Genomic DNA, 14241 nt, shown 5'->3' with positions numbered 1-14241 from the left:
TGAATGTTTCCACACTGGTCTGTTTGTAAAAATCAAGGTCAGTGGATTTTATGTTCTATGACAAAACATGGCAATTATTTTTGGCAAATAAATTAGAAAAATATGAGATCATAGTTTAGAAATAAAAGTTTGTTGATTTAAAGCATAGGCAATGCATAGGAAAAACTTTTAAAAGATGTATTTTAACAGAACTTTATCCTTCATGCAAAATGTTTTCTTGGCTGTTAACTTAAAAAAATATTTCTGCTTTATTTGGGGATGGAGCCAGTGGCAGGAGTCAGGGTGGAGGCAAAGGGAGGTGCTGAACCAATCCGCCATCCACACAGCTCTCCCACAGATTGTGGCGATCTCCGTGAGCATTGTCTGCTTGCTTCTCTCTTCTGTCAAGGTCTTGGAATCAAGATGGGGAAAAAATGTAGCTATGCCACGCCGGCTCACACTTCAGCCCCAAGTTCCAGGACCCCAGTTTCAATGACAGTCACATATTTGTCGTCGATCTGGACCAGGAGCACTGCCTTGTCGATGTGGGATCTTGTCCCTGGATCTCTGCTGCAAGGCGCCCATCGGTGAATCACCTAATGACGCAGAACAGACAAGCCGTGAGTGCTGGAGACCCTGCGTGCACCCCCACATCCCCACCCCTCGGCAGACGAGAACCAGGCATAAAGATGCAAGCCAGCTAAAGCCCTGCTTGTGTGTGAGCCGCACTACGAAGATGCTGGGGCACCAGGCGGCCTGCAGAGAGGACTTACACGGCCTTCCATGCCCTCCTGAGGGCTCCAGTCTTTCCAGCTGCTTCTCCCAGCTTTTAACCGAATGCCCTCATCAGGCCACTGCAGCTCCTTCCTTTTTGACAGGTTGATGCCTTCCAGAACTTGACTGGGATCCACAATCTGAATTGTAAATGAATAAGGATCACTTCCAATTCATTTTATCTTGATGATGAAAACGAATATGATCCTCCCCCCAAATTTTTCTTTTATAGGACTTCTAGTATTTCAAATTCTCTGTTGTCTGTGGTAGAATGAAAAACAAACAAACACCCCCCCCAAACCCTAAAAAGCCATCTCCCTGTGCTGGTGGAGCTAACTACTATGGTGGTGTCAGTGCTGACGAGTGACAAGAACTGCCACTGCAGATGGTGGAGCTACCACGGCTGTGTCAGTGCTGATGAGAGACAAGCATTAACACTGTAGAAAACGCTTGTTTCCATTTTTCAGATGGCAGAGACTTTTTCCCCCAACATTCAGAAGTGCTCTGCTGTTTCAACTAAATAATACATAAAGGTGTGTTATTAGAAGAGTTTTTCAATTAACAAATAAGACAGAAAAACAAAGCAACAGGCAAAGAACAGGGAGTCCTCTGGGCTTACTCACTTGGACTCTGTAAATGACTTCCCCCTTTCTGGCCTGTGAGTTACTGGCAGGACTTAGGGGATTGCCTGGAGGGGCGTCAGTGGCACTGCTCTGACCACCCTCCGTCCCAAGGAAGCCCACGAGAGTGTGATGTTTGCAGGCTGGGATGCTTTGGCTGGAGCTGCTGGAGGAAGGCAGGCCATGCTGCACACAGGCCATCCCGCTCTGACTAGAGGACTCCATCTGGTTCACCACAGAGAGGCGGGACTGGATGGACGATGGCAAGTTTCGAAGTGATATCTGGCTGGTGGACGAGCGCCGACAAGGGACAAATCCTGTGGTGGACATCCGGAGAGATGAATGCCGGCTGCTGTAGCAGTAAGAAGACTGGCTGGCTACTGAGGCCCGAGCAGGGGACTGTCTGAGCAGGCTTGACTGCACAGAATGGGCGCTGTGGCTAGTGCCTAGAGGAGCAACAAGAAGAGCCCTCATCAAAGTGGAAGTGGACTGCGCCACACACAGCGCCCTGGGCTGCAGCTGCTGAGAAGTTATTCTGTAAGTAATTTCTTGCTAAACTTATAGAACATGGCATTTATGTATGCCTAAAATTTTTTAAGTTATCAAAAATACCTTATCTGAGATCTTTTCTTTTGAGGTTTTTATAATATAATTTCTATTACCTAAGGTGTTTTTTTGTTTGTTTGTTTGTTTTTGGTAGTACTGGGGATAGAACCCTTCTACCTCTGGGTTACACTCCCAGACCTGTTTTATATTTTTATTTGGAAACAGGGTCTCTTAAACCAGAGAGGCTGGCTTCAAACCTGCGCGATCCTCCTGTCTACCTCCCAAGCGCAGGGATTACAAGCGTGTGCCACCATGCCCGGCTACCTAAGGTTTTTTAAAGTTCAAATTCTGGGGCATAAGACAGAAATAAAAAATTTAGCAGATGAGCATGGTGGTGCACACTTTTAATCCTAGCACCTGGGAAGCTGAGGCAACAGGACCGCAGGTTCTCGGCCAGCCTCAGATACTTAGTGAGGCCCTCTGCCACTTAGTGAGACCTTGTTTCAAAATAAATAATAAAAAATGGGGCTGGGGGTGTAGTTCAGAGGTAGAATGCCTCTGGGTTCAGTCCCCAGTACCAAAAAAGAAAAAAATATAGCAAATAGTAGGACTTAAGGTTGGGATAAACCCTAAGATTTCTTTCAGAGAAATATTTCAAAAGAACAAGAATATCTCCTTAATACATCAGAAATAAAAAAATCTCATAGAAATGAGACAGTCATGAATATTTATTAGGAAATACTGCATCCCTGGGCATGGCAGTACACACCTGTAATCCCAGGACTTGGAAGGCTGAGACAGAAAGATTGTAGGTTTGAGGACAGCTTCAGCAACTTACTGAGAATCTGTTTCAAAATGGTAGGGGTATAGCTCAGAGGTAAACTGCCCCTGAGTTCAATCCCCAATACACACACACAAATAAAAAAATATAACTTTTTCTTGTGGCACTGGGGATTGAACCCAGGGGCAGTCTACCTCTGAGCTACATCTCTAGCTCTACTTTTTATTTATATTTTGAAACAGAGTCTCACTAGGTTAATGAGAATCTCACTACTTGCTGAGGCTGTTCTCAAACTTTTGTTCCTGCTGTCTCAGCCTCCCAAGTACTGGGATTACACTTGTCTGCCACCATTCCTGGTTGAAAAAGAACTTCTTAAATGTTGATCACACATCTTCTTATAGTTTTTATTCTAATCCCACTAGACTTTTTTTTTGTAAGTAAGTGTTCAAAATGTTAATCCACATGAAGTTGCAAGGTTAGACAGGGCACTGCTGACCCAACTGACCAGGCTCATGGAAACAGAAGAAGCCTGAGAAACTTGACCCCTGCTGCACACCAGCTGGACTGTAGGCGCCAGTTAAGGTGAAATAGCAGCAGCATACCTTCATAACCTTGTGTTGGGAAAGTGTCTTAACACAGGATACAAGAGCATTAGTTATAAAGGAAAAGATTAGTGACTGCTCCACACGAAAAGGAAAATTCAGTGAAAGAAAGCAAGCCACTCTTCACAAGAAAATGAAAAGCCAGGGGTCAAAACAGAAAGAGATATTTTTGTAGTATAGAAAACTTGAAATATGGCTGGGCGTGGTGGCGCATGCTTGTAATCCCTGCGCTTGGGAGGCGGAGACAGGAGGATCACGCTGGTTTGGAGAGACCCTGTTTCCAAATAAAAAAAAAATATATATATATATATATAAAATAGGTCTAGGAGTGTAGCCCGGAGATAGAAGGGCTTCCAGGAACCCCAGTACCACCAAAAAAAAAAAAAAAAAAAAAAAGAAAAGAAAACTTGAAATATTCAAATATAAATCAATAACAAGAAAATAACCAAAGAGAAAAATAGGCAAGAAACTTGAATAGTACCCCAGAAAGAACAGGGGAAAGTCATTAAAAAAAACTTCCTACCTCTGGTACTAGAGCAATAAAAATCAAAACCATGAATGCAAAGGTTCCTGTCTCCTGCCCCCAAGACAAGCCAGGGCAGAGGGCAAGCTGGTGACACTCAAAGATGGGAAGGCTGATGACAGATTCTTTCATGATTGTTCAGAGAAACAACTAGTGAGGAAACTTTCTGCAAAGATGTTGGCATTGGGTATCAGGAGTCTTATTTCAAAAGTACTGTCTGTCCTAGTGATTCATTTTTAAAGTCTGCAGCCCAAGAAAATAAGCAATAATAAAGATTTATATAGAAAGAACATATACTGAAGAAACCAAACCATTGTCCAATAGGAGACATTAAATAATAAAACATAGTAAGTGTTATTAGCCTTTACTTTTTTTTTTTTTTTTTTTTTTTTTTTGAGGATGGTACCCAGGGTACTGGGGATAGTCACCTTACCTAAAGTTGGGAGGCTGAAACAGAAGGATCTCAAGTTAGCAGCCAGCCTCAGTACTTAGTGAGGGCCTCTGCAACTTAGTGAGATTCTGTTTCAAAAATAAAAAATAGGGCTGGGGTTGTAGCTTGGAGAAAGAATGCCCCTGGGTTCAATTCCTAGTACCGCAAAATAAATAAACAAATAAATGTGTATATACATATATATGTACATATATGACTCATATAAACATACGGATTAATGTATAATTGAGAGTCAAGCAAAATATTCTACTTATATATTTCCACGTTTAGTACCATGCATTCCTCTCTCTACATACATACCAGCCCGCCCCCAGGCTAAGAGGCTGACATCATGAACAGCGCTGCTTCAGCTTACCTAAAGTTGGAGGGTGGGATGTGGCTGGCGGACGGAGTCCCACTGCAGGTCCCTGCCCGGGGTTCCCAGTGCCTCCCTGTGAGGTGTTGCCTTGGGGGTCACTGGCAGTTGGTGCGCTGTTACCAACACAGGAAGTTCCACCCCCAGCATCAGAATCTTCAATATTGCCACCACTGTTACATCCAGCTCCACAACCTTTCCTTAGCCTAGGAGTGAGTACCAGAGGAAGAAGCATTATCTCAAGATCATATCAAAATATTTTACACTTTATTTTTTTTCAAACTGTTCTGAGCTGTTAATGCTACGAATCTTCACCTCAAAAGTCCCCTTCTTCCTGCTGTTGTTTGTGGTACTGAAAATTGACCCCATAAGCAAGCTTTCTAGCTCTGAGCTACACCCTAGTCCATTTTATTTTATATTATATTATTTTTATTTTGAGACAGAATTTTACTAAGTTACTCATACTGACCTGGAACTTGTGACTCTTCTGTTTCAGCCTCCTCAGAACCTGGACTTAACAGTGTACACTACAGTATACACTCTTAAGTCTTTACAACGTAATCAGTATGAGGAATAAAAAAAGTCTTGTCAGAGAATGACTTAAGAACAATACCCTTCTTATATTCATTGTTTAAAATCTTTCCTGTCGACTTCACTTTTATATACTTTATCATCTTTTCTACACCATAATAAAAAACTACATAAAACACAGTTGCACCGTTAACATCTCAGCTGCTAACAGGCTCCTTGCCAGTGTCTGTTCAGGAATTCTGAAGTATGCAACCCCTGAAAACCTAATTTATTTACACTGCAACCATAGCATGCAAGGGAGCAGCTGCAATACTTTCTAGTGTTTGCTTGCTTTTTTGCTTTGCTTTCTGCAGTGACTAAATGTCCTGGTTGACCATGAATGTCTCAGGGTAGCAATCAAAGTCTTGCATCCCAAGGAAGCACTCAGTTCAAGGCAAGCCAGAACAGCTGGGGATCCTGCCTTTATGCTACATATCTTCAAGGGACAGAGCTCTACTTCTTCAAGGTAATTCCAGCACACCAAAAAAGTGTTTTAAAAGAAAATTTACTTGGCGCTGGGCGTGGTGGCGCACACTTGTAATCCCCGCGCTTGGGAGGCAGAGGCAGAGGATCGCGCAGGTTCAAAGCCAGCCGCGCTGGCTTAGAATTAAAAAATTGGTCTGGGAGTGTAGCCTGGAGGTAGAAGGGCTTCCAGGAACCCCAGTACCACCAAAAAAAAAAAAAAAAAAAAAAAAAAAAGGAAAGAAAATTTACTTGAACACAATCCCTGGCTTACATTCTTTCCTCTGTTTGGACAGGGATTGATGTTAAGATAGAAGAACTTTACTGTTTAAGTATTAGATACTCCTAGAAAAAAAAATTTTAAATACTCTTTTAATTATCTGTTGCTCTAAAGCCGGGCGTGGTGGTGCACGCTTGTAACCCCATTATTTGGGAGGCTGAGACAGGAGGATCAAAGTTCCCGGACAGCCTCAGCTACTTAGTGAGGCCCTCTGCAACTTAGTGAGACCCTGTTTCAAAATAAAGAATAAAAAATAGGGCAGAGGGTATATAGCTCAGAGGTTGAATGCCCCTGGGTTCCATCCCTAGACCTGCATAGAAAAAAAGAAAAAAGAAAAAGAAAAAAGAATCTGCTGCTCTAGTTTGGTGTGGTGGCATATGTCTGGAATCCCAGGACTTGGAAGGTAGAGACGGGAGGATCATCAAAGGTTCAATGGCAGCCTCAGCAATGTAGTAAGACTTGCAGCAACCTATCAAGGCCATATTTGAAAACAAAATTAAAAAAAATAAAAATGGCTGGGGATGTAGTTCAGAGGTAGGATGTTCCTAGGTTCAAACCTCAGTACCAGAAAAAAAAAAAAAAAGTTTGTTGCTCTAATCACCAGATACTATTTTTCTTAAGCTCTGATATTTAAGAATCTCAACAATTCTTAAGAAACTGAAAACAATGTTCTGTAATTTTTCTTCATCTACCAAACTATGATATTCCTATACCATATACCAGGATTTATTAGACAAGGGCAGAGAGAAAAGTCCACATCATATTTGAACAGAGGAGAAGACTGTGATTTGGGTGGTGATAGCTAGATTGTTAAAAAGAAAGTGGACTCTCCACATGCACAACCAGGAGCTCCCACATGCAGAGAGCTCCCCGAACTGCTGGGACAGAAGGCGAAACAGGAGAGTAACCAACTTGTACAAGCTTCTTATGTCTTCCTCTTAACTTGCTCCGTTTGCTGGCTGACACATTCTAAGAGGAGCCGCCTACTACAACAGAGTTAAAAAAATTGAACAAAGAGCGCCGGGCGTGGTGGCGCACGCTTGTAATCCCCGCGCTTGGGAGGCGGAGACAGGAGGATCGCGCAGGTTCGAAGCCAGTTTCACTGGCTTAGGAGACCCTGTTTCCAAAAAATAAAATAGGTCTGGGAGTGTAGCCCTGAGGTAGAAGGGCTTCCAGGAACCCCAGCACCACCAAAAAAAAAAAAAAAAAAAAAAAAATTGAACAAAGAAACGGGAACTATTTAAAGTTCTATCAAGCACAAGGGCAATGGTTCTAAAGCATATAACTCTGGTTCATTAGATTTATCTAGTCAGATTCTGAAGATAAAAATGCTCAGATTGACTGCCTAAGGTTCAGCTGTTACAGGTTTACATTGTGCCAGGGCATCTATATTTTTTCTACAAGATTCCCAGGTGAGTGAATGCACATTGACTAGATAAAGAGTGTCAGGACACATCACCACTGAAAAATTCAACCCTCGTGGGTTACCTGTGCCAGGTTGACACTATGAAGTTTCGAATATTTCCCAAGCTTATAGGTCCCCCAAGAATTTCTTTAAGCTGCTCATGGCTGTCAGAGTATGAAGTTGTCAGGGGTGAGACAAAGATTGGATAGCCAATGGGCTGGTCACAAGATGAGTTTATCATGTTCCGCAGGGCTTGCTTTGCGTTCTGGATGCTGCCTCTCTCTGGGTTACGATTGCGTAGAAAAACAAGCTCCTGCTGTTGTCCGGCCCAAAGACCTCGGACACATTCTTTATTCACCTGGAAACCAGAACACATGGAACCAGTTCAGCGGCCAAGATACAAGTCAGAGAAACAGAAGGGCAGAAACAGAAGCGATACAAAAGACAGTATGCACACCTACTGTCAGTGGCTGAAAACATAAGTAGGGCACGCTTACATAGGAGTTAACCGATTTCCCTTTGTCACTAGTAGGCTGCTAATAAGCACCTCGACAGCTCTTCACTGTCTTGTAAATGTATCAAGTAAAATGTAGTCTACTTAGTTTTATAAATTGGTAAAAGACTGAATTTAGTGAACATAATACTTTTTTATAGAAACAAGAGGTGATTCACATTTTAAATTAAGAAAGTGTGATATCTGGGGGTTGCTTAAATGATGTAAATAAAAATGAATCATTACAAATTAAAACTATTACAATCTTTGTGGGAGGGCACTAGGATTAAACCCAGGGACATTCTACCTCTGAGCTACACCCTAGGCCTGCCTACTTTTCTTTCTTTCTCTTTCTTTCTTTCTTTCTTTCTTCCTTTCTTTCTTTCTTCTTTCTATATGTGTGTGTGTGTGTGTGTGTGTGTGTGTGTGTGTGTGTGTGTGTGTGTGTTTTACTGGGGATTGAAACCTAGGGTCATTCTACCTCTGAGCCCTATTTCTTATTCTTTATTTTGAAACAGGGTTTCACTAAGTTGTAGAAGGGAAGGCCCCACTAAGTAGCTGAGGCTGACCTCGAACCTGTGATCCTGTTTCAGCCTCCCAAGTACTGGGATTACAAGTGTGTTCCACTATGCCCAGCTCAAGCCCTATTTTATTTTTATTTTGAAACAGAGTGTCACCAGGTTGATGAGAGTCTGAGAGTCTCAGTATTTGCTGAGGCTGTCCTTGAATCCTCCTGTCTTAGCCTCCTGAGTACTGGGATTATAAGCCTGTGCCACTACCCTTGACTACTAATACAGTCTTTAATAATATTTCAGAAACTAAGACTCCTAAAACCCTGAGATGTTCCATTCTCGCGCACACGCGTGCGCGTGCTCGCTCGCTCGCGCTCTCTCTCTCTCTCTCACACACACACACACACACACACACACACACACACACACACACACACCTATATTTAGCTACTAATAACTAGCACAAGCGCCTGCTCTTATTTTGTAACCTAGGCATTCTATCACGTTAGCAGTATGGTACTGAATTTTTAAAAAAAAGTAACGCCCAAGTCACATATATAGTAGATAAAAGATGTGCTGTATAATGGGGTAAAAGATGATCAACAATGAAATAAGCAAAAATATTAAGACTTTATAGAGTGTGAGAAAAAATTCAGAGGACAGAGTAAATTACTGACAAGTCAAATGAAGTATTCATAAAAAATAAATGCTAACAGTATGGATTTTTTTTATAAGAAGTCTTAATTCCTTTTTTAAAGTTTGAATCAAATTATCAGAAAAATGCCGGGCGTGGTGGCGCACGCTTGTAATTCCCGCGCTTGGGAGGCAGAGACAGGAGGATCGCGCAGATTCGAAGCCAGCTGCGGGCGCTGGCTTAGGAGACCCTGTTTCCAAAAATAAAATAGGTCTGGGAGTGTAGCCCAGAGATAGACGGGCTTCCAGGAACCCCAGTACCACCAAAAAAAAAAAAAAAAAAAAAAAAAAAAAAATCAGAATTCTGGGTTTTGCCTCCCAGAATCAAATAAATGACTCAAAGACTTACTTTAATAACCCTGAAGCTCAGGTAGCGTCTGTTGAGCATGATAATTTTATATTCATTGGTGCCATCGTCCATGACATGCCGCAGAGCAAGCAGGGAGGGAGAGTTGGCCAGCACTGCGCTCCGCCATGCGGGGTCTCCTTCATGGGCTATTACCAGGTTCTTTTCATGAGCTACGATGGCTTCATAGAGCACAGTGGGGTCATCGTACTCATCTGGAGAAGTGAAATGATCCTAAACAAAGAAATACAAAAAATACTATTTTTTTAAGGAAAAGAAGAGAATGGCCTCTAAGATGCCAATTAATTCCATAGTTACTAAGTGATATTTCATTACAAATTAATTTTGAAATATATTATAAATTCTCAATCATAACCAGATCGGACTTAGCTTATTACTGCTATATTACTTTAGTAAATTTCTTAACCCAATTCTCTCCTTTAAATTGGCAGGTATCCTTTCCAGCCTTTATTATCTTTGTTTTTCTCTTTCCAGTTAGTTTGTCATATCTTCTTTCATATATATTTTTTCAAGAGAAGGATTTATTCACTATGACCAGTTTGAGAAGATCCATAAATGGTCTCTAGGGTCTCTATGTTTTGTTTTTTGGTACTGGGGATTGAACCCAAGAAGGGGTGCATTCTAACTCTGAAGTTACATCCTCAGCCTGTTTTTTATTCTTCATTTTGAAAGAGGAAAATAAGTTCTGGAGGGCTTCACTAAATAGTTGACGCTGGCCTTGAACCTGCCTTCCTCCTGTCTCAGCCTCCCAAGTACTGGGATTGCAAGTATGTACCACAATGCCCAGTTTTATTGTGTTCTTTTTGAAACTAGGTACTTCTCACCTAAAGCACTATCTCTGGAAGAATGAGTTCTCATGGACCATTTTATCCTGCCTCTTCCTAGTTAAGATATAGCTCAAATCCCTTAACTTTACACACAGATTAATTTCTTAGTCCTAAAGAAGCTAGGAAAGTCTTCCCTGAAGAGCCTCTTGGTCTTAATAATATTCATTTGATAAATATTCAGTATCTACCATATGCAAGACTCTTTGGCAAGTAGCATGGATGAAACAAAGAAATAAATGAAATATATCTCCTTTATACAAAGCTATAAATTAAAAGGGGATACAGCCCATATACTGAAGTAATCATAACACTAAATTTCTAAAATGCTATGTTATTAAGGAAATGCAAAAATTATATTGGCTGCTTTATAACTAGGAGGCTGATACACTTCTACATCCAGGTAAAGTAACTCATTGGTCCTCAAGCCCAGTGATTGGAAGACGGGCTCCCAGAGGGATGAAGAATGGCAGTAGGAAGGCAATTCTCCCAAGGATGCAGTCCCTCAGTCGGGAGGGCTAGATGTGTGAAAATAATAACATACATGTGAACAATGCTTCATGATGCAAAATGTCTCCAATGCACCATTTCAACTGCACCTTACAATAACTTTACAGGGGGAGAGACAACACCTACACGTCTCAAAACTGAAGCACAACGAGGCTCAGCTGTTTCTAAGATTTAGAAAGGTCACAAAAATGTCAGTGGCTAAACTTTTCAATACTGCTTCCAAAGCTTTCTTTAAAAAATCCTGTTTTCTTTTTTTTTAGGGGGGGTGAGAGGGGGTGTTAGGGATTGAACCCAGAAGCATTCTATCTCTGAGCTACCCCCTCAATACTTTCTGTGGTACTGGGGGTGGAAACCAGGGGCATTCTACCTCCAAGTGACACCCCCAGCCCTATTTTTTATTCTTTATTTTGAAACAAGGTCTCACCAAGTTGCGGAGGGCCTCACTAAGTAGCTGAGGATGGCTGTAAACCTGCAATCCTCCTGTCTCAGCCTCTGAAGTACTGGGATTATAAGTGTGCACCACCACACCTGGCTAACACTTTTTATTTTCTCTTTTGAAACAAGGTCTCATTAAGTTGCTGAGGCTGGCTGAGAACCTGCAATCCTCCTGTCTCACCCTTCTCATTACTAGGATTACAAGTGTATGTCACCACACCTGGCAAAATTCTCTTTAATACATCCCCTCAATCTCTTGCATAAGAATCCTGGTCCCTGACTCTGCTTCTGTAGAATCTAGCCTAAGACAGCATTCATAACTCAACAAACTATAAGGCACTGTTGGATTTCTTTCTGTTTTGTTTTTGTGGTACTGGGGATTGAACCATGGCCTCACACATGCTAGGCAAAGCACTGTACCAGTGAACTACATCCCCAGCCCAGAGTTGGGCTTCTGAACATTGTAACACCCATCCCATTAAACCTTCCTGTTAAAAACTGAGTTTGCACTTTCTAGTACCTGCAAATATCTGATGTCACATTATGTGCTCTCTTTTAATGGCATCTTTGTATAAGAGTATTAATAAAATTATCTGAATGAAAAATAAGTGACTACAGATATAGGCAATAGTCACACTCTAAATAAAATAGACCCGAAGTTGGAAATCATTAGGAGGCATGACAAGTGAAGAATGTTTAATCTTGTTCACATATTTCATTTCATTGGGCTTAGAATGTGAGAAATTCTTAAGTATTAAAAAACATTTCAGCCTGAATTCATTATCCTTTTCTTTAAATACATCAAATTTTGTCTTGAAACACTAAAGCTAGTCTGAACAAGCACACTTCTATTTAATCTCAAATGAATATTTTCCCCATCAACTTCAAATCAGTATTCCATTTTGCACAGAAATTTTCAAATAACCTATCCCTTACTAGTGATGCCCCTAAAGGAAATGGATATTAGCTTAAATTCAATATTTTTCATGTAGTAAGATCATTTGAAGAGTAATTCACCTGTTATTTAGGGGGGGGAAAGGATTTTAAAAAGGATGTGATCAGATTTGTGTATAGCAGTTATCTCCTGGTCCCTCCATTAGCTCTGAAAACTACAGCCTAGTGGAATGATCATGAGCAAGTACTAGTACTTAATTTCACAATATATTTTTGAAATTACCTAGGGCTTTGGATGCATTGTAAGATCTCATTTTAATTTTATTATCCTACTAAGATTATTTAATTAAGGCCAAGTCTATCTTAACCACCCATTTTTCTTGTAAATGAAACTCATAGTTGGGTAAGAGCAGCACTTACACCACTTTCCAAGGTGTTACTACGTTACATTTGGAGTTGACATATATTCATTCAGGGAAGAGGTCTGAATTGCAGTCACATGAAATCCAAACAATCATCATTAGGATCAACACCTTTCTTTTTCGCTTGCCACTGCAAATGTCTCTCTAAGTTCATGTCCAGATCAACCACTCTCTAATGTCAATATTCAAACTGACTATTAGAAACACAGGCTCAGGCTTCTAAGATTGAATGTATTGCCATGAATCATGTTTTTATTTGGTTAAGATGAGAACATTTCCCAAAAGCTCCTAAAAACATAATGTGGAAGTCAAATAAAGAAGTACCAATAAATTCCAGTAATGAATTTTTTTCATCTTCTTACCTGATGAAGTTTAATGGACATACGGATCCCAGGGACTACTACTTTTCTTAGCAATTCCATATCAGCAAAGATCCATTCATCTCGAATTGAAGAAATGCGGAAATCTCCTTTAAATAGGGCATGCAATCCATAGAGGAATGACTCTAAATTACTGTTAAGATTGGAGATAAAAGTTTACATATTTTAACAAAGGGCTTCATGACACTGATTTTTATATCTGGCTGTGCATTGGAATCAACTCAGAATATTTTGAAAATACAAATTCCAGGAACTAAAGCTACAACACCTAATTCACAATCACAAGAGACAGGCTGTTTGACATGGACCCCTTCTTTATGAGCCACCATGAGACCAAGAAAATAAAGAATAGACAAAGAACCTATATGGTTGGGTTTTTGGTTTTCTTTGGTTGTCGTACTAGGACTTGAACCTAGGGGCCTCTGAGCTCTACCCTCAGCCCTTTTTTAATTTTTTCTTTTGAAACAGAGTCTCACTAGGTTTCTGAGAGTCTCATTATGTTGCTGAACATAATGAACATCCCTCTGTCTCAGCCTCCCAAGTACTGGGATTGTAGGCATGTACAACCACACCTGGCTGCCAGTAAATTAAAGGGAATTTGATGTAAAATATAATCCCCAAGAAATTTAACATATGCATATTTCTTAATTCTAAAGTTGATTTGAATCTAAATATAACAAATTTAGTTAATATTAAAAATGACTTAAACTGATTACATTATAATCATTGCTATTTACAAAACTATGAATTTTAAAAGCCAGTTCTGTTATCCAGTTAGTAGAATTCAACTATGTTCAGCCAAAAGATCTACAAAAATAAAAAACAACCTAAAGAGACTTTTATAATGAAGTAGCATAAAATAAATGCTTTCATAAAAATAAATCCAGAAGTAGGTTCTGTAGCTCCCCAAACTCTTCTCCTAAAGACAGAAATGCCTGCTTTACCTGGACATATGGTGGGAGGCCGTGCCCAAGGCTCGTCGTCCTAGAACACAGAGTCCGTAGCAAAGAGTCACCAGTGAAGAGTCTTTATCCACATCCAGTGGCTTTGAAAACAAAGAACATTAGTTATCAGAAAAGTACATAAATATTTAACAAGTCTGAATATATCTAATCCATAAATTGGAGGTGGGGTAAAGAACTAGTATGGAATTAGAGGAAGAAAGGATAATTTTTAAAATTTCTGTGAACTATACACTGCCTTGAAAGGAAACTGTGGAATAAGAGTTGGACGAAGGTTTTTAGTACTCTGGTGAGTATTAAGTACTGGATCATGGAGTCAGCAAATCTTTATGGCTTAAAAATTCCCCTAGGAAGAGGTTCTCTGGGGAAGAGTGATTCAGAGGACAGAATGCATAGTTTTT

General features: G+C 40.5%; 1 protein-coding gene across 2 annotated transcripts in view; it reads right to left on the bottom strand.

The window, feature by feature from the left end:
- Window positions 1-434: 434 nt before the first annotated feature.
- The window catches only part of PCNX1 (pecanex 1), a gene marked incomplete at both ends in the record, with an annotated part of 169946 nt that continues 156139 nt past the window's right edge, over window positions 435-14241 (bottom strand). For both annotated transcript variants that reach the window (XM_080706775.1, XM_080706776.1), the window contains 8 exons: window positions 435-575; window positions 753-893; window positions 1377-1819; window positions 4632-4837; window positions 7432-7706; window positions 9396-9626; window positions 12861-13011; window positions 13823-13923. In XM_080706775.1, the coding sequence (XP_080562901.1) occupies window positions 435-575; window positions 753-893; window positions 1377-1819; window positions 4632-4837; window positions 7432-7706; window positions 9396-9626; window positions 12861-13011; window positions 13823-13923 (1689 nt within the window). The remainder of the gene's footprint in view (window positions 576-752; window positions 894-1376; window positions 1820-4631; window positions 4838-7431; window positions 7707-9395; window positions 9627-12860; window positions 13012-13822; window positions 13924-14241) is intronic.

The sequence above is a fragment of the Muscardinus avellanarius genome, assembly GCF_963383645.1.
Source record: "Muscardinus avellanarius genome assembly, chromosome: 12".
Classification (NCBI taxonomy): Eukaryota; Metazoa; Chordata; class Mammalia; order Rodentia; family Gliridae; genus Muscardinus; species Muscardinus avellanarius.
This window is presented reverse-complemented; position numbering and strand designations above follow the sequence as displayed.